A 21234-nucleotide genomic window follows, 5' to 3' on the forward strand; every position below is an offset into this window, starting at 1 on the left:
ACAAAAAACTATTACCCAGATATCTCTGTTATCACAGAATTTCTGTGCTTCTAAGATCGTAGGTATTAGAAATACTTGACGTAAGTTTGGATTAATGTGTTGGAAAACGAAAGATTACAATTGGGGCTGGAGACATGGCTCAATTGGTAGAGTGCTTGCCGCACATGTACAAGGCCCTTGTTTCAATCCCCAGGACCACACATACACAAAATATTATAATTACTATTATAAATGTTTTAGATTTATTAGAGGGACATAAGACAAGTGTGAGATATCTGATTTCATGATGTGATCAAACCTACATAATTCCTTTGATAGTTAATGGATATCCTATTAAATCATGTCCCTGGAAAGTAGAGTTAAATTGGGCTGATTGTGGCAAACTGGGACATACCATGAATACTAAGGGCAGTGATCCCTGGTATTATCTATAGAGGAAATTTGCTATATCATTTTCATTAGGAGGAGGAAGAGTTGTCTAGTAGGGTACATATTTTAATAAGGCCTGATAGTTTCTTTTTTTGAAAAGTCAACAATGGAACATTTGACAGAAAATTTCTGGTAATCAAAAGTAAAAATCCTTTATCACTATAAACATATTTTGTTTCTTGAAAGAAAGAAATATATCAGCTTGCAGATTGGTTCCTTAAAATGGTTTTAAATAAGCATAATTTTAATAAAGCAGTCTTACCATTAATAATCAATTTTTTTCTCTGCTTCCTAATGTAGGACTGCACATCAATTCCTTGTATGAATGGAGGCTTCTGTCAGAAGTTGGTACATGGATTTATTTGTATTTGCCCACATGGATACACTGGTACACGCTGTGAAAAAATCATCGATAGTTGTCCTGAGCCTGATCTGAATTTGGTCCTCTGTCTGAATGGAGGAATTTGTGTTGATGAACCTGGACCCACTTTTAAATGCAGGTCAGCTTTTATTATTTTCAGAATTGACTAAATATGTATATGTTTAAGAGTGTACCTTGAAACATGGGTATTAAGTTTACAATAAGTTTTCATCTTAAATATATAATCACAAGTTTTGAAATCAATGTTTACCAAAAGGCATTAATATATTTTCCAAATTCTATTTATTCATGTCAATGCCAGGTTTCTTATTTCCCAGTTTAATCTCATTTTAAAAATAAATGTTTCATATCTCTTCTCTTTCTTGGAAATGGGTTATTAATTTATAAATGTTTCACATTTATACCATAATGTTTAGCCAGAGATTTCTTTCTGTTACAAAAATATCTATTTTCTAAGACTGGAAGGAGATACTAAAATTTTTGAGTTATAAAGGCAAGTTCATGTATCACTGCATTTTATTTATTTATTTAGTTAGTTAGTTAGTTAGTTGTAATTGGACACAATATTTTATTTTTATGTGGTGCTGAGGATGGAACCCAGGGCCTCACACATGCTAGGCGAGCGCTTTACCGCTGAGCAACAATCTCAGCCCCTATCACTGCATTTTTGAATGAATTATTATTTAAAAAATAATTGGAGATGAATTTTAGTTTTCTTAGCTTTATGATCATATAATGTATGAGATTGGTCTTTTAAGAATTTAGCTATCTGTTCAATTATAATAACTGAATTGAACCCAAGTATTAGGAAAAAATACATACTTTACCTCTATTTTTTCCACTTCAATCTAATGTGTGATAGGCTGATATTAAGTTAAAATCTGTGAACAGCTGTGTTTCCATCACAGTATCTTAAATTGTTGACAGTTTTACCATGTATAATTTAGTAGTAATAGTTTACTAGTAAAGCACATCTGTTATTTTTGTATTGCATCAGTTATTTATCCTTCAGAAAATGTATTCTGTGTTATATTAAATAGTGCCATTACCCTATTTCTTTGTTCAATTCTAGGGCATATTTTGCCCATTTATTTATTTTAATCCCTGCTGTAGCTTTTTTTTAATCTCTCATAAAGCACATAGGTAAAAAATTCTGCATAAACTCAAGACTACTAACATTTCATATAGCATATGCGGAACATGTTTATCACTAAAAAATTATTATTAATATGTGTTGCCTAACATGCCATCTTCATTTGGTATACATCCACACATATGTACAGACACACAGGGGTACACACCTGTGTGTGTGTGTATATGTATATGTGTGTGATATTTATAATCCTTCTGTCTCTCATGTATCTTGTTGTTTTAAACGTATATGTTTTGTTGATTGTACTTTGGTAGTTTGATAAAATGTAGAATACATTTTTAATACAAATGGATATTGTATAGATTTACAAAAATTGTATAGATTTATAAAAATGACAATTGCAAGGGTCCTCAGGATTATAACCTAGAAAGTGTCTGGATTAAGTAAACAAAAGCAAAACAAATATTCATCCTAATGAATGCAATTTTATAAATCAGGTTTCATCCATGGAAATCTAATTTGTTCGAATAAAAATAAGCTCATAGATTTTTATAAATATTCCTTTTCGGGAAATATTATCTATGGATTACCTAGGCTGACCTTTCTTAAAGTATGGATCCAGAGGAATTCAGACTGCTTCTCTTCCTGGCACATCTCCCAGGGACAAGCATAGACATTCATTACACTACAAGGTTATTCAAATTGCATTTAAATTAGAGTCATCTGTCTCCAAAAATTTCACTGTTGATTCAGTGTGTCTGAAGGCCCCTGAAAGACTGTGAATGGCACTGCCCGGGAGGTGCAGCTTCTACAGGGACTTTCATACTGCACTGTGCAGAGCCATCAGGGTGCAAAGCAAACACTGTCCTTACTTTATTCCAGAAAAAACTCAGACATTCTGGGAAGGAGTGTTTTACAAGTTAAATCACTAGATGTTTAGATGTGTTAAAGGTTATTCAGCTATGTTTACTTAAAGTCATAATAAGATAATAAGTTTTCCTTTACTTAAAAAATGAAAATGCACTTTGCATTTGGAGTCCTATTTTGCATTCTACAAATGGAATCAAAAAGAAAGATCTCATTCTTAAAAATCTGGGAAAACATTTTGTTACTATCTTTGCATCCTAATTTTGCTTCAAAATTTATACAGATCATAATTACATATGATATTCCTATTCTTAATGCTGATTTATTAATTATTTAACTTGCTAAGGTTTGGTTACCTTCTACTGGAAAAAATAACTATCCAAACAAAACTTTAAATGTTCAGGTTTTTATTCTGGTACTTATTTTGATGAAAACTATTATATTAAAATATTTAAGCTCTCAATTATATGTGTAATATTCTATAGGACTGGTTTCTTACCAACAATTTTTAGGAAGACCAGTTTTCTTCCAGCGTAAATCTTATGATAAATCACATTTTAAAAGAAAAAAAGATTGAGATACACCATCCCCTAAAATTCCCTAGCATTTCTGTGTTGCTGGCTTTGAGTATTAATTACAATGTGGTGAAGTGCACATTTCTTAGATCTTTGAAGTTTATACAGTAGCTGTGAATATTTTGTTTTAACCTCCATTGATGCAGAAAATAAAGCAGGGTCTATTTTCAAAAATGTTATATATTTTGAATTCATTTGATTGACTTTTTCATGGAAACTGACATGACTTTTATTTCTTTAATAAAAAAAATATAGGAAATATTTTAAATGATTGCCAAATAGAGAACTTAAAATTTACATCCCTGTGGCTCAAGTGGTAGTGCGCTTGCCTGGCATGCATGCGGCCCAGGTTCGATCCTCAGCACCACATACAAACAGAGATGTTGTGTCTGCCGAAAACTAAAAAATAAATGTTAAAATTCTCTCTCTCTCTCTCTCTCTCTCTCTCTCTCTCTCTCTCTCTCTCTCTTACTCTCTCTCTCTTTAAAAAAAAATTTACATCCCTTCAGTTGTTTCATCTTTGAAATTTAAAGTGTTTAATCAAAATATGTGAAAATTATATATTTATTTTATTTATTTCTTTAAGTCTGGAAAATTTTGAAAACAATTCTTTTACTTTATTATTTTAAAATTGATTCATTCATTCTACATTCTACTCTGAGGACAATCATTGCTTCCACCTTGTGTATCACATACTTAAAACTGTCCTTCGTGAAATTCACTTTTGTTCCATATTTATGACATTTTCATTCCTCTAAATTCTTAATTTCTCAAACTTTTATTCAATACCCTGAACTTCCTATCCTAAAGAATAGTTATCCTTTTACTTTCAATTTTGATAAGCTTTTAAATAATGTCGTTCTAGAGTAACTTAACAAGACATATTCTAATCTTCTGTTTACAAACTAATTTTTTAAGAGTTCAGTTTTTTTTTTTAAGTTCTTGTCAGTGGGTTTATCTTTTTTTGTTACAGAATTGTGTAAGTTGACACTGAATCTCAGTTACTACCATTTTTTTATGCCTGCCTTATTAATCTTTGCTGTTACCCTGATCTCATAATACCCCTCTTGTGCTCTAATGCCATTGGTTAGACTCCGTTGAGTTACCTCTGTGTCTACAAGACACTTTTAAATAATAAGCCTGACCTATTAAGTGATGGGTCACATGCATGCATTAGTGCAGAGGCACACTTGAGAAAGCCGATTTTCACTCCATGGGTTTTGGCTACTGAAATCTAGGTTGAAATTGCTAAGCAGTACAGTCCACTGGAATATCTTCCTTCTACAATGAAAATTGACCTTCTAGGTTACAGGCACATCAGATTCATAGTTTGATAATTTATGGTTTTCTCATGAAAATATTTTATTATCTTTCTTTGATTATTGTGTGACTGTAACGGTGGTACATAATGAGAAGATCTAGTGTTCAGTTTTCTTTCTTTTTTTAAATCTTCTTGAAGCAGTAGCTAAATTCTGAAAAATATGGTAGTTTCTATAAGTGAAAAGGAAAGGAAGGGAAGGGAATTAGCTGGTTAAGCCTGAATATATGGAATGTAATATTGATAACTGTAAAATGAATGAACCACTGACATATAGTTAGTTTCCCTATTAGAGTAGAAAATGTAAATACTAAAATAAACATTAACTATTTCAAGCAAAGCAAGTTACAATAAAAAACAGTTACTAAAATGCTAGGTATATATTACCACATAACCTTCAAATAAGTTTACAGCTGTACTTCAGATGATTTCTGGAGAAATTAAAGGATGTTTTAAAACTGACTTAATTTTAGTAATGCGTTAGGCAACCCAAACTCGTGTGGTTTAATGGTCTAGTGAAGAAATATCAATTTAACAATATGCATGCTTAAAATATAAAAAATGAACTTGATTGATGATGGTGAGATTTTTGAAGTCTTTACCATTCATAGATTTTATTTGTTTAAAATACTTGAAGGGCTTGAGGGGTATTGATCCATGGTAAAGCACTTGCCTAGCATGTAGGAAGCCATGGGTTCTACCACAGTGTCTTTAAAAAATTACAAATTTTATAAATAATGAGAAGGGGGAAGCTTGGATTTCTGAACACAAAGTAATGATGAGAAGATGAAAACGTTAATTACCCAATTTGATAAGTACATGTAGTGTGGTCTGAAATATGTAACAAATACAATATATGTAACAAAATTTATATTTGTTCATAAATTTTTTAGAAAATTAAAGACAATAATATTTGATAATTTCATCCCTAGTTGTAACCCAAATGTATGTTTCTTGTTGACTTACTGACCTTTATAGCTGAATGAAATAGAGATTACCTCTAGTAACCTAGATATTGCATAGATGAGAAACCAAACACCAAAGGAGGCTGTACTCTGTCAAACACCTAAACAGAAGCCAGTGTCACTGGGAGAGTTAGTATTCGAATTCAGTGCCTTGCTTATTTATTTCCCTTATAGTACTTTTGATTTAAAATAAAAAGAAGTGTATGCATCGTAAGAAAAGAGAAGCACAAACAGACATCAGGACTATTCTCTTCTAGATGCTGTTAAACATCTATTCTTGTACTTTATATCCCAGTGCAAAGTTTAAAGACATTAATGACTTTGTTCAGTTTAATAATAGCTGCTTTCAGAAGTCCATAAGTATTATTAACCATGTGTAACACTTTAATAGCATTTTAATGCATGCAAGTTTTATTAAACCATAAAAACTATGTTGAAATTACACTAAAATCCAAATTAGACTCACTTAGCAGAGGACTATAGAAATAAGTAAAAATATTATACTCTTCTGTTGCACTACGTACGTAGATTATAAGTATATAGCAGTTTATAAAACAAAGCGCTGTGAAACAAAGCAAGTTGTTTATGTTTAATGTGTGAAATCCTGTTTCAGGCAATTTCCCCCCTATGGTGCTTTCTGCCTTTGTCTCTGCAGAGTTCCTTTTGGTTTCCAAAACTTTCCCACCCTCCAGTTGCAAATTTCTCTTCACTCTATTTCTTTTCATATGTGATTCTCCTTGGTCATTGTCTCCGTGTTCTGGAAATATTTCATCTTGCTGTCCTTCTTATTCACTTAAGTTTTATTATCCTTTCTGTACTAAACTGAGGATAATTAGCTAAGGCTATCATTTCAGAATGTAAAAGAACTTTTAAATTACACGTTTGATATCTGCCACTATCATGTATTCTTTTTAAATGATACAAGGAAATCAGTAAAAATGAATGAATTTTTAAGTTGAGTATCTCAGTATCCATAAGATATTGTTAAATGAAACATTTGATACAAGTAAGCCTAAGTGAATCTCCCAGTAGCATGCTTGAAGAAGGGTAGATGAATCTGGGAATATTAGCTCAGCGAGATAGCACTGCATGTAGGTGCAACACGTTGGGAAAGGTCCCTAGCACAACAACAAAAAGAATAAATGTTCTTTCCTTATATGCTTGGATAGAAAAATCAGGAAAGTTGGTGCAGGGAAGTTAAGTAACTGATGATTGTTGTAAGGTAAGGGTACTGATTCTGAAATACTCCATTCTCAACAATCGATACCTTAGGTACAGATTAAACAATCTTCATACTTGTAATAAGACTCTGGTGTCTCAACAATCACAGTGAGTTACATTATATAGATCTTATATTTTCAGAATGTGAGGTGGACCATTTAGTATACAAAATTTACAACATTTTTTTTTTTGCTCTCTCACTCTAAGAAAAAATAAATTGTCTTCTTTGACTTTATAAATAAAATATTACAAGTTGTTAGGGTCTGTAAACAAGTCAAGATGGCGCCTGGCATTTTGCAGAGGGAGTGGTTTGTGAAGTAATGCCAGGGAGCCATTAAGTATGGAGATTCCTTATTGGTTGACTGCTGTATCTAGTTTATATTAATTAAGATAAGCTGTGTGGAATGTGTATATACCCCTCTAGTCCTACAATAAATGGCTCCCACTCCTGCTGTATCAATGTACAGAAGTTGTTCGACACTCCCCAGTTATTTTGCTGCAGCTGGACTGGGACAACAAGTAACAGGTTAATAAGCAATACCCACTTCCCTTAATAGGACTAGTAATAGAGATATCATCTTTGGTATTTTAGCACATTATTAACAGTATAGGAGGAGAAGATTAAAATTTAAAACATGAAATTATTTTGATTTCTATATGTAAGGTAGCATGATTAAGAGTTATATAATTTTCAAATGTTTATTTTAATTATCAAATTAATCAATAAACCTTTGCAATAGACAAATATAGGATTATACTACCATATCAATTTTTTTCAATTTCATGTTACAAATATGAAGATGGCTTATGATCTCCTAAATTTTATAACCTTTATAATTAGCCACTCAATAATCTTTTAAGACAATTGCTAGAATTTCTAATTTTCTTTGAGTGTTTTTTCAACTATATATTTTCATGTTTTAGTTCTCAAAATAATGTGAAGCAGTATGTTTTTCATATTTCATTGAAAATATTCTAGGTATTTTAAATAAATTAATCATGCTAAAATATGATTTGTCATATAAACATCATAATAAAATATTTAATTGCCATTACATTACTATTTGCATATTTCCAGTTTTTTTTAATTGATCTTATTTTTTTGAACACAATGACAGCAAAATGTATTACAATTTTTATTACACATATATACCACAATTTTTCATATCTATGTTTGTATATAAAGTATGTTGACACCCAATTTGAGTCTTCATACATGTACTTTGAAAAATGATGTCCATCACATTCACCATTCTTGCTAATCCCCTGCCCTCTTCCTTTCTCTCCCACCCCTCTTCCCTATCTAGAATTCATCTAATCCTCCCATGTTCCCACTCCCTACCCCACTATGAGTCAACCTCCTTATATCAGAGAAATCATTACGCATTTGTTTTGGGGGGATTGGCTAACATCACTTAGCATTATCTTCTCCAATGCCATCCATTCACCTGCAAATGCCATGATTTTATTCTCTTTTAATGCTGAGTAAAATTCCATTGTGCATATATGACATGTTTTTTTTTTAATCCATTCATCCACTCAAGGGTGTCTAGGTTGGCTCCACAATTTAGCTATTGAAAATTCTGCTGCTATAAACATTGATGTGCCTGTGTCCCTGTAGTATGCTGTTTTTGTCCTTTGTTTTTGTAGTACTATTGTGATTTCTACTTTGTCATTCCACAGACAAAAGAACAAAAATATATTACCTATATTGAGAATTCGCACTGCAGTTTGCTTTTCAAAATATAAATACAAAGAATTAATGTCATACAGTTCCACTTCCAATTTGTATTATAAGTATTTAAAAAATAATAAGCATACTGCATTGTGCTTATCCTTTGTAGTAATCTTTTCAATCATTGATATATTTCTGATACATCTATATGTCTTACCATTTTAAACAAAAAAAACTTCAAATATGTAAACAAAGAATTGAATTGAACAGAAAATTAGACTATGTCTAAATTTAATAGATTAGTCAATTAATCAATGAAGGTAGAGATTTATAGAATCAATTGTAATCCAGAATATGCAACTATTAGAAGCTTCTTTTTTTATTTCAGAAATTTGATACATACAAATTAATACACTTAAATATATGAAAAACAATTATAACTGATCTGTGTGGGATATGTTTTGAATGAATTTATGAAAATAAGTTTTTTCAGTAAATATAATTTAGTAATTACTCATAGAAAGTTGTAACTTTTTCTTTGAATTTCAATTATCTGCAGACAGAATAAAGTGGATGAGCACTTATTTTTCTTCAACAGCATACAGTTATTTGGAATGTTTAATGTTTGTCCTGTATGAATAAATATTGTATGAAAATGTGCAGAATTTAAATTTTAAGGAAATCTAACAAGCAATTCCTTTAACTAATGATTGGTCCACAAATCATAAGTTTTTTTGAATTCTGTTGTTTCTTGGAAGTGAATACCTTTATTAACATAAGGATGCATTTTCTAGAATTTAAAGTTGCAAAAATTGAAATAGTTCTTTTTAAAAATGTGGTCAATATCTTATTATTTCAGTAACATAGTTTATGTAAATTGTAAAGGGGGAATGGTTATTTTAATCATTGTTGAATAGTTCAAGATCTATATGTATATTTACAATCCTAGATTCATCTGACATTTGCACTTGTAAAAATTAAATATTCAAAATTCAGATGCTTTTGTTTTTTTCCAAAATTATAATTCATGTTTTCAGCTTCATTTCACATTTAGCCACATTTTGTGACAAATTATATTCACATTGAAAAGAAAAAAAGCCCCATTTATATTATTGCTTATTATTTATTTTTATTAAGTGAAAAAGATAAATTTAAAAAAAATTTAAAGTTTCAAATTTATAGGATTGTCTAAATGCATACTACTTGTTAGTGCAAAAAATTGTCCAGGAATCTAAAGAATTAAATAAGGGGAGAAGTTTAAATTTATAATTTAAAAAGCTTGCTATGAAAGAAAAAATCTGAAGATTAAACTGTCCAAATATCCTTATTTATGTAGGTACATAGATGTTTGAATTCCTGAAGAAAAACTAAAACTGCTAATGTTTCCTTTTGACACTTATAAAATTTTAAGTTTGCTTCAGTGATTTAAGAGTTTTCAGAAAGTTCCAACTATTCCACAATAAAAACCACTGTCAGAATATGATCTCTGTCTACCTGATTGGATAGAATTAAACTTTAATGCCACATTCTGCAGTCTAGGTTGGTAGGACTTTTTCATCAGAGACAGTGGGCAGTAAGAAAGGAAAAAAAAATTGCTCATGCTTCTTATTGTCAGTGGGATTACTGTATCTCCTCAGGTCAGGGCATCAGTACATTTACAGCATACTTTAGTTCTTTTTTAGCCATACTTTTTGTAGAGCAATTTATATAGCTGAAAACTCTTCTTGCCTTTCAAATTTAAAAGCATAGCTTTGATTGTTCTTTATCCATAAAAAAATTCCCAGATTTTTCCAAATATTTTAATTCTGGCAGAACTATAAATCTGATAAATAGATTTTTGAAGATAAAGGATTTATTTTATAAGTAGTTTAAATAGAAATGTCGGTATGAGTATTTGTGTTATATGTTGTGCACACATATAAATGGAGAAAAAGTCAAAAAACAAAGTAAGAAATAAAAATATCATAAAGATTCCCACTTCTTTAGCAATGTAAAGGAATTTAATTTGTTTACATATATACAAAGTTGGCTTTTCTTATCTATGGATTCCATACATATGGTTTATCCAACTTCAGAAAAAAATATTTTCAGAAATAAATGCATCTACTGAACATATATAGATGGCTTTCTTGTCCTTATTCCCAAAGTGTACAGTTTAACAATTATTTAAATTGCATTTATTTATATTGGTTACAACAAGTAATATAGAGAAAATTTAAAGCATGCAGGAGCATATGTGTAGCTTTATGCAAATATTATGCTATTTTAAGGAAGGGACTTGAGTATTTGCAGATTGTGGTTTAACAGACAGGAGTGTAATAGAATAAATCCCCTGTGTATACCTAGGGAAGATTTTACATATGTGTGTGTGTGTGTGTGTGTGTGTGTGTGTGTGTGTGTAGAGTGCACAAGTTTATATTGCTTCATATGTTGCCTATTCATTCTACATAGATACCTTTATAAAATTTATTTGCATGGGCATTTTATTCAACAAATATTTATAAAGTGTTTTCAACACAACGTGTATGAATGACACAGAAATAAGTTAGAAAAATTTCTTAAATTAATTACTTTACACTCTCTTAAGAAAACCTATAAGCAAATGTAATAGTGTGTACAAACAGCAACCTGGAAATGCATAAAACTTCAGCAAAAGAATCAAGTAGAAAGTAACCTACTTTATTTTGTGGAACTTTTTAAGGCTTCAACTAAAGGTATTCTTTGACTTCTGTCTAAAAGCCTGAGATCATTTTAGGGATACATTTGATATCAAAGCCAAACTGTAAACAATGGAGCAAGGAAATCCTTGGTCATTACAAAGATATCATTGTCATATAAATAAAAATGTAATAAAATGTAACACGTTGTGACAAAATAGGTTTATTGAGAAAAAGAAACCAGACCCTAAAAATCTTTGTAAAAGGTACTTTTGGGACTTATGGACTTAATTCTGTGAACAGCAAGAGAGGGTCCTTTAAAATGTGTGTAATTAAGGAAATTCAGTTATCAAATGTGTATTTTATAAAAATGACTTTTGGGAGCAAATTTATCTGGGTAAAGAGATAAAGTACCAAACACTGATCAAGATGAGGGTGATGTGAATTCAGCAGAGATGGTAAAAAGGGAGAAGACTGAGTAAAACCGAGAGTGATAATGGGAGGCAAAATAATTTTGCTATAGATTGAATGTGGGAGTAAAATGAGGAGTCAAAGAATGACAACTTATTTTTAAAGCTGGGATGGTTAAATATATCAAAATGCAAAAGTAACCTGAGCATTTAGGCAAAAATCATTGTCTCTTATCCAAGTGGGAAGAGATCCTCTATCTCCTGCCTTATTAACTCAGTTAGAATGAGATGTTAGTTCAAATCCTCTTAACTTAAATGAAGCAAAAGAACCAGGCAGAATGAGTCTTCAAACCAGTTCCACTGAAACATAGAATCTACGAATCTAAAAATACACATATTAAAAAAAGAAAATTATATGGGAAAAACAGATCTCCCACATCTGTTTCCTTTGTTTTCTGAATTTTTATTTAGATTAATCTACTCACATTTTAAGATTAAAAACCATGTAACTTCACACTTATGAACAAGACTGTGCAAACCCACAGAATTTCACTTTTAAATATGTTTTTTTGGTATTTCAAAAATGTTTTATATGCCTACGGATTGAAAATATTCGTCATATCATTCATTGTTTTTTAGCATCTCTATGAACAAGAAGCTGATGCCCCTTGAAAATCCTTAAGAAAATTTAAATACATACAAAATTTACCAAAATAAAGGAGTAATTGATGGATTAAAGAGTTTTGTAATACACTAGGCTAAATATTTACTGCATATTTAGGCAGCCACAAGTAGGTATTACAGGATTGTCTTTGATTCCCTTAAAGAAATGAACCTAATAAATGATGTGCTTCTCAATTTGGGGATCTATAATATTTGTTACATGGTATTTAATATTAGCATATTATAAATAATATAGTGAATGAAAGATTATTTCACTATTATGGATATATATCCTTGGTTTATTCATAAACTTATATAATGTACATGATGTTAAATAGCTCGCTTAGTCTCTGTTTTGAATGTATAATAATTGGGGCAGGCAGGTGTTATATGGATATTGAAAAAGCCTCCTTTTTAAAAAAAGTTAGAATGCCATCTGGCTTATTGGCAAATGAATACACAGCTTGCACTTGTGGATTTAGAGATCTCATGAGTCTATTGCTTATTTAAGGTTTATATGATGGATCAGGGGATTCATGCACTTTCCTACAGGTACTGTAGTTAAGCTTATTTTAAAAGTCTTTGCAGAATTCTGCATAAAAAGTAAAATCGCATTTTTATATTCATCTTTAATATTATAAATATGATCCTACACTTGGAAAAAAGAAAGTACTTAAGCTTTATTTTCTAAAATTGTTCAACGAGGTGAGATGCTCATGCAAGATATTAAATATATCACTTCTATTATTTATTTTGGGGGCATAATATAAATATGTTTTTGGGAAAATACTCACAAGAGTGAGAATTTTTCTAAAAATTAATTCAATAATTTTCTCTTACAGGTCATGAAACTGTATTAAATGTATCTATTACTTCATGAGGTTATTGTTGTTTTATGTGTTGTTTTGTTTTGTTTTGCCAATTCTTGCTATAATTTTAGTGTCCCATCAATTAAAATAATTAATCCTGCTACCTTGGACTCTTAAAGTTTAAGTCTGTCCTTACTATAATATTGACTTTGCTTAATGTTTTCATATGTGACATCAGTACTTCTCTTTTTCTGCTCAGCCCCCCCACAGAATATATCACAATGTTTGGTATTTTAGAAGGTACAACTGGCTAATATTGATTGACCTTATTAGGATTTATGAAGCAAAACTTCGTTAGATTTTTCTCCTTGTTTGCAATATCAAGAGTGTTGGAGAAGTGGATGTATTTGTGGCTATCCTGGAGAGTATTATCCCCAGTGAAAGTAAAGCTGGTATGAATTCCTCTTGTCAAACTCACCCCACTCCAGTGAAAGTGATAACACTTTAGTTAATTTCTCTAAATACACATGAAGTTGCAAGTCACAAAGATGGTATGTGAGTGAACTTTAGTAATTTGCTTTGGTATCTCTCATGCACTCTTGAGTCACACAAAAATACATGAAGCTTAAATAGTGCCTAGTGTATGTTAGGAGACTGTTTATTTTAGTATAAATGTTCATTTTCAAGTCCATACCATTAATTTGAGGAAGACATTTCTGCTCTTTCTGGCTACTTGGCTATGCAGCATTTGACCAGGATTAAGTTTGGACGCTTTGGAACCCAGCCTCTGTGAATATCCTCTGTTCATCTATTTCTCCAGGGAAACTGGACACATGTATTAACTGGGTAGCTATTATTTTTAGAACCTGAAACTGAATTTTATAACAAATAACTTGAGGATATTTCTAAATCTGTTTCTCTTTTTTATTTTGAGATGAGGCTTCTCACCATGTCATCAATGCTGCTCTCAATCTCCTGGCTCAAGCCATTTTCCTAAGCAGTAAAGGAGTACAGCATAATCCACCATGCCCATCTCTGCCTCTTTTTAAGTGGTTAGTTGCCCTATCAAATCTCTATTTTTTCTCCTAATCTTGTAAGAAGGTCTTAGAAACACTGATAGTATCTCTTCCAGGAAGAAGGGGGAGGTTGAGGAGAGCAATCAGCCAGAGTTTCCCCCCGCCCGCACTTTCTCTTCTACAACCTCTTTCTTCAGTAAGCTTATCTATATCTTGAAGAACTACCCACTCATGGACCTCATATAAATTTGGGGCATTAAATGGATCCTTGAGATAATGCTTCTGCATAAGAAGCTGAAACTTTAAGGCAAACTAGCAATAACTGATTACAAAAGTTGGACATGGGATAGGATTTCAGAAATATTTTTGCCTTCTTTATTTTAGTACTGACTCTGTACCTTCTAGCTGTGTGTTTGTGCACTTCTTATTTTGTTTATTGCATAAACATTTTTAATCAATGCAGTTTCAGCAGACATTAGTGGTATTCTCCAAATCAGAAGCCACATCTAAGAGTATAGAATAATTCCTAAATGTTATCACTGCAACTGAGACAGATGCTTCTCTCAATCATTTTCCTTTGTTTCTGCAGATTAACACCTTTTCATAATGCATACATCTTCACTGAAGTCTCTAAGCAATTGCAGATGAGGTCCTCACACATAGTGGATCCTTATGTGTATGTGCTTGTAAAGATCACCACATGAATCAAAAATTGAAAATAACCTAAAATCCCATCACAACAAGCTAGTAGGGTACTTAATTTTGACCATCATTGGGTTTATTTGTCAATTACATTAACAGAAATTATCAAAGATTGCGTACACTCAAGAGCAATCAGGGAGACATAACTCATAGCTAGACTACTTGCCTAGAATGCACAAGGCTCTTGGTTAAATCAAATGCTGTATAGCCAAGTAGCTAGAAAGAGTAGACATGTCTTCCTCAAATTAATAGTATGGCCTTGAAAATGAACATTTATACTAAAATAGTCTCCTTACATACACTAGGCACTATTTAAGCTTCAAGTATTTTTGTGTGACTCAAGAGTGTATGAGAGATACCAAAGCAACACACACACACACACACACACACACACACACACACACACACACACTAAAAAACTAAAATAAATAAAAAATAAAATAAAATAAAAAGAAAGAAAGAAAATAAAAATAAAAAATTATCCTCTGGTCCTGCCAAATATTTCACTGATGTTTACATGATTGCTAAAGAGCAGGATATCTAAGGGCTAGATGCTAATTCTGAAAGAAAAATATATTCACCATCTTCAACATTTCAATTCTCAGATTTCAGTCCCTTGAGATATACAATAGCAATCCTATTGGTTATCTACTTCCTCTCTATCTTCAACAGCCTACTTTATCTTGCTCTTCCTCAATGAAATTTATATGATTTATACCCCTTTAGGAGTGCCAAATATCATACTCTTCATGCTCAAAATTTGATAAGACAATTTTTACTTCTATCTTTGTTATAGAAAAGGCTAAGGTGCAGAAGAAAATAGGTATGTGAGCAGATATACACAAGCTGTGTTTATATAAACCTAGATGGTGTAAGCCAGTTGCTCAGAGTGGCCTCTTGATGAGACTGAGTGACACAATAAACATGAGATGTACAAGGCTTCTAACAGCAGAACATCTATAGTGTTTTACAGCACTCATTTTTCATAAGTTGAAGGAATACACTTTAATGATAAAATATATAGTATAGTTAACACATAAATCATTAATTTATTATCATTAGCAAGTATTAGGTACTGTGCATAATTGTATATGCTACATTTTTATATGACCAGCAGTGTAGCAGGTTTGTTTACACCTGAATCCCCATAAACACACGCTATGGTTTGAAAAAGTGCTTTTGAAAGTTTTATATATTAAATTATTGGTCCCCAGACCATGCATTATGGAAGGTATTGGAAACTTTAGGTGTCAGGGCCTCAAAATATACTAAAGAACTAACTGTTGGTATGAATATAAAACTACTAGATGAAAACAGGAAAAATTCTTTAGGATATTGGAATGGGCAAGTATATTTTGGCAAGACCTCAAAATCATGGAAAACAAAAGCAAATACAGATAAATGGGATTTCATCAAATTACAAAGCTTTGTAATAAAAAAGAAAATAATCAAGATTACAGAGATGACCTACAGAATGAAGAGAATATTTTTATACTATGTATCTGACAAGGGATTGATATTCAGAATATGTAAGAAATTCAACTAAATCAATAGCAAAATAACAATTACCAAATTAAAAATGGGAAATAGATATAAATAGACATCTTTCAAAAGAAGATGTGAAATGGTCAATAGATACATGAAAAAATGTTCAACATCACTAATCATCAAGGAGAAGCAAATCAACACTACCTCAATCCAGTAAGTATGAGTATTATAAAAAGGACTAAACAGCAAATCCTGAAAAAGGTGTGGCAAAAAGAATACCCTTGCACATTGTTAGTGGAAGTGTATATTAGTACAACCATATGGAAAACAGTATGGAACTTACCTAAAAAATTAAAATTGGATCTGCCACATAATCCAGGAATCTACCTCTGGGTATATATCCAAAGGAATGGAAATCAGTATGTTAAAAAGATACTTGCATGCCAGAGGTGTTCAATACAGCACTATTCATAATCACCAAGAGTGGAAACAACTTAAGTGTCTGTCAACTGATGAATGGATAAAGAAAATGTGGTACCAATACAGAATAAGATACTATTCATTCGTCAAAAAGAATGAGATCCATTCATTTACAGGAATATGGATGGACCTGGAGATCATTATGTTAAGTGAAATGAATCAGGCACAGAGAAGAATATTGTATGTGGAACATAAAAGTGTTGATCTCTTAGAATTAGAGAACAAAATGGTAGTTACTAGAAGACAGGAAATGTGGGTCAAGGGGGAAGACTGAAGGTTAATCAATTGGTATAACTTATATTTAAATAAGCAGAATTGTGGTGTGCTGTTTCATGGTAGGATGACTATAGATAATAAAGCTTCATTGTCTTTTTCAAAAAACTAAGTGGACTGGGAATGTGTCTCAATGGTCTTTGTTTGCCTGTCATGCATGAAACCTTGTGTTTAATTGCCAGCCCTGCAGAAAACAAAAAGGTAAAGGTAGAAGAAAAAGTATTGAAAGTTTTCCCCATAAAGAAATGGTAAATGTTTGAGGAGATAAATATGTTTTTCTCCTGATTTAAACATTACCTGTAACCTGATTTAAACATTACACAGTATATATGTATATATCAAAAGATTACATAGTAATACATTAACATGTATAATTCTTATGTTTTATGTATTACTTAAAAAATAGATTTTAAAAAGAGTGTGGCCTGGTTGGAAATCTTCCAGATGGGAAAATATTTTTCTTGACATTTTCAAATGACCTACATGCTTGAAGGGAATATTCAGACTCTTGGCCCTCTTTTTATTTTCCTGTTTCTTGGCCATCAGAAAGCAACTTGTTCTATCACTTGCTTCTTAACATGATTTACTGCCTCACTACTGGCCATGGAATGGATTCTCTTAAACTGTGAGACAAAATAAACTATTTCTTTTTATCTCAGGTAATTTTTCATAATGATGGAGAGTTGACTAACAAAACACATACGTATTATAATACTCTATGACATGGTGTAGCCTATAGCATCGCCTAACGATAGCAAGTTTTCAACTCTTTTACATTCTTAAGAGACCACACTCAAACACATTGTATTTCAGTGGCAAAAAAATATCCATTATGTGGTAGAAGATTATGTGTGTGTAGCACAAAATTATAGAAGTCTGTATCTCAGTTATTTATCTTGTGTTTTATAGGACATTATAATGAGGAGAACTAGTTATTAGAGTTATCCCATTGCAAGACAAGGAATAAAAAAAAATTTCCAAATATGGTTGGATTTCTTCCTTTTTAAAAGCTCAACAATATTCCATTATGTTTTTAAGCCATATTTTTTATCAAGTTATTCATCAATGAAGCTTTTTTAAAATTTTTTGTCTTGTTTTTACATTTTGACTATTTTAAATAAGGCTGCAATGAACATGAGTACAACTTTGTCGTTGAAATTCCTCTTTTCTTTTGGATAAAAGAAGGGGACCTGCTGTGATGTGTTTGACAATCTGGATGAAATTTGAGGACATTATGCTAAATGTAATAAGTAAATCACAGAAGCTCAAATATTATATAGTTAATTTTTTATGTGATATCTAAATTAAAAGAAATAGAGTAGGGGAGTAGTTGCCAAAGGCTGGGTTAGGAGGAAAATGGGTATTTGCTCTTTGGTATAGACTTAGAGTTTATATAAAGTAAGTAAGTTCTATGGATGACAGAATAAGTTCTAGAGACCTGCTGTCCTGTATGCCTATACATTTAAGATAATCTATTTCATAGTAAATATTTAAATAACAATAAAAAAGGAAAGATGGGAAAATATTTTTCTTGACATTTTCAAATTTCAAATTACATAATAAAACAGGAGAGGAATGGGATTTTTAGTAGTTGAACACCGGTTACCATCAATAATGTTCACTGTAATATTTACTCCAGAAACTCAAGCCATTGAATTTGAGAACATAAGTAAAATGAATGATAGCTATTGAATTTAATGTATTTTTGATCAGGTCTGTTACGGAATGTAGTTACATCTGCAAGAGTTAATTTACAATCCTCTATTAAAACAACATTTGGTAAAAAGAAAAATTGTCAACTCCACAGTTAAATGTTTTTTCAGCTACTACAGATATTTGAGGCCTTCAGATTACTTACTCTCTATCGTAAGATGCTTCACATTGTAGCCTTGCCAAAGTTTCTAAATCACAACTGAAATATTATGAGAACATATCAATTAACTTTTTGAATGCTTAATCTGCAAACAATTTAATAGTGTATAATTTACTCAAAATAACTACTAAAATATAGCTAAAAATACTAAGGAATTAGGATTGACTCTTTATTACTGGTAAATACAAGGCTTAAGTTTTTAATACAGTTATTTTTCAGTGAGGAATAATTTTCATCTTGGATTCCTTTCATTTATTTATTTATTTATTTTTTTTTTTTTTTTTAGAGAGAGAGAGAGAATTTTAAAATATTTATTTTTTAGTTTTCGGCGGACACATCTTTCTTTGTATGTGGTGCTGAGGATCGAACCCAGGGCTCATGCATGCCAGGCGAGCGCGCTACCGCTTGAGCCACATCCCCAGCTCCCTTTCATTTATTTTTATAAATTTTATTAGAAGATGGTTTTCTTCTTAAGTTCACATGGTCATAATTAATAATGTAAGTATAGAAATATCAGTCTCACTTATTTTTAGCTAAAACTTTTCACATACTAGTTTTGAAGTGTACACACATTTCAGTGTGATTACAGATCTAAATATTCCGGATATTTGGAGATATTGTCCTAATATATTAACGGCAAAGGTTTAGGTCATAATTGGTAAAGATCTTCCCTTAATGTTATATAGTAGCTCCTTGACTTACAGTGATGTTACTTTCTGATAAACCCATCATAAACTCAAAAATATCTTAAGTCAGAAATGCATTTAAAATACCAGAAGTAGTAGACACATAGATAGGCACCTTTTAGACAAGATGGAATGTGAAAACAGAAAGTGCATTAATCAAAACCTTTGCAACATGGCATGCTGTTGAGTACCTGTTGTATAACCTCATTACCACCTCTCTGACTAAAATCTAGTATGGCCCATTACCACAGTCAGCACAGAAAGAGAGATTCATACCACGTACTGCCATCCCAGGAACAGACCAAAAAGCAAAATCTGAAGAAAGTTTTTTACTGAATCATCACTTTTGCACCTTTGTAAAGAGGAAAAATAACATAAGTGAATTCATCACAGTTCCTAGACCATCTTCATATAATACACATGCACACAGACACACAGAGAAATCCTTTGGAGACACTACTTTTACTTAGCTTCTACATATCAGTGCTGAATATGCCACATAAGTAAATAATTGTATAAGGGTACAAGCTGTTTTTACTGAATTGAATATATTTACATCTATAAAATATTTTAATTTTGCTGTATTTTAATATTCCTAGTATTAATTGTAAATTACCTTTTGTAAATTTTGCAAAGTCATTTTCTCTCACCTTATAACTAGAAATTAATGTTAAGCATAAACATTAACTCATCGCATTTTGGCACTTTTAAAATTCTGTTAAGCACAGATTTTCATAGGCTTTCTTTCTCTGGTAGTGTTTTTCAAGCTATGGCTTGTAAACATATAATTGATATCTTAGAATTATCCACAATAACCATCTTAATTTCATGTTAACACTTACCAAAATATAAAGTTAATTGTTTCCAGAATATTTAGATTGTGAGCATGTGATCATGTACTGACCCAGAATTTTACATTTTGTGCAAGATGTGTGTGTGTGTGTGTGTGTGTGTGTGTGTGCATGTGTGTGTGTTTACCATCAATTTGCAGTCTAGTGGTGGTGGTATTACTTTGACCATCAGAAGTTATTAAAAAATAATTTGAAACAGACACAGTGGTAATCCCAGGTATTTAGGAGACTGATCCAGGAGAATCACAAATTTCAGAACAGCCTGTGCAACTTACTGAGACATGTGTCTTAAATACAATTTTAAAAATGGGCTGGAGATGTAGCTCAGTGTCACTGCATCCCTGGATTCAATCCCCAGTATTGCCACCAGAGCAACAAAAACAACAACAAAAATACTAATAATAGAAGAAAAGAATTTGGATAAGGTTAATATGTATATTTTGGATTAGATACAAATTATGTTCACCTGACATCAATACAAAAGAATGAGGGACTGTTTCACAGTAATTTGATTTTTTTTTTGAGACATTAGTCTCATTTGCTCAGGCTGCTCTGGATTCATAAACTCAAATGATCATGCCTTCTCAGACTTCCCACTAGCTAGTACATGCTGTCATGTCTGGCTAACAGTAATTCAAATACCCAAAAGTGTGAAAGAATTGAGTCATCATCAGTCAAAAGGTAATACAAACAGTATGAGCTCCACAAAACCTGCATTATGTTGTTGAGTATCATTGTTGTGTTGTGAATAGTGGTTTCAATTCAACTATAACAATGGCCATATAAAATTACTGTTAATTT

General features: G+C 31.4%; 1 protein-coding gene across 3 annotated transcripts in view; it reads left to right on the forward strand.

Annotated features, from left to right (window-relative positions):
- The window catches only part of Eys (EGF-like photoreceptor maintenance factor), a 1135848-nt gene that overhangs the window by 194854 nt on the left and 919760 nt on the right, over positions 1 to 21234 (forward strand). For all 3 annotated transcript variants that reach the window (XM_078019814.1, XM_078019816.1, XM_078019815.1), the window contains exon 10: positions 730 to 929. In XM_078019814.1, coding sequence (XP_077875940.1) covers positions 730 to 929 — 200 coding nt within the window. The remainder of the gene's footprint in view (positions 1 to 729; positions 930 to 21234) is intronic.

The sequence above is a fragment of the Ictidomys tridecemlineatus genome, chromosome 8 (genome assembly GCF_052094955.1).
Source record: "Ictidomys tridecemlineatus isolate mIctTri1 chromosome 8, mIctTri1.hap1, whole genome shotgun sequence".
Taxonomy (NCBI): Eukaryota; Metazoa; Chordata; class Mammalia; order Rodentia; family Sciuridae; genus Ictidomys; species Ictidomys tridecemlineatus.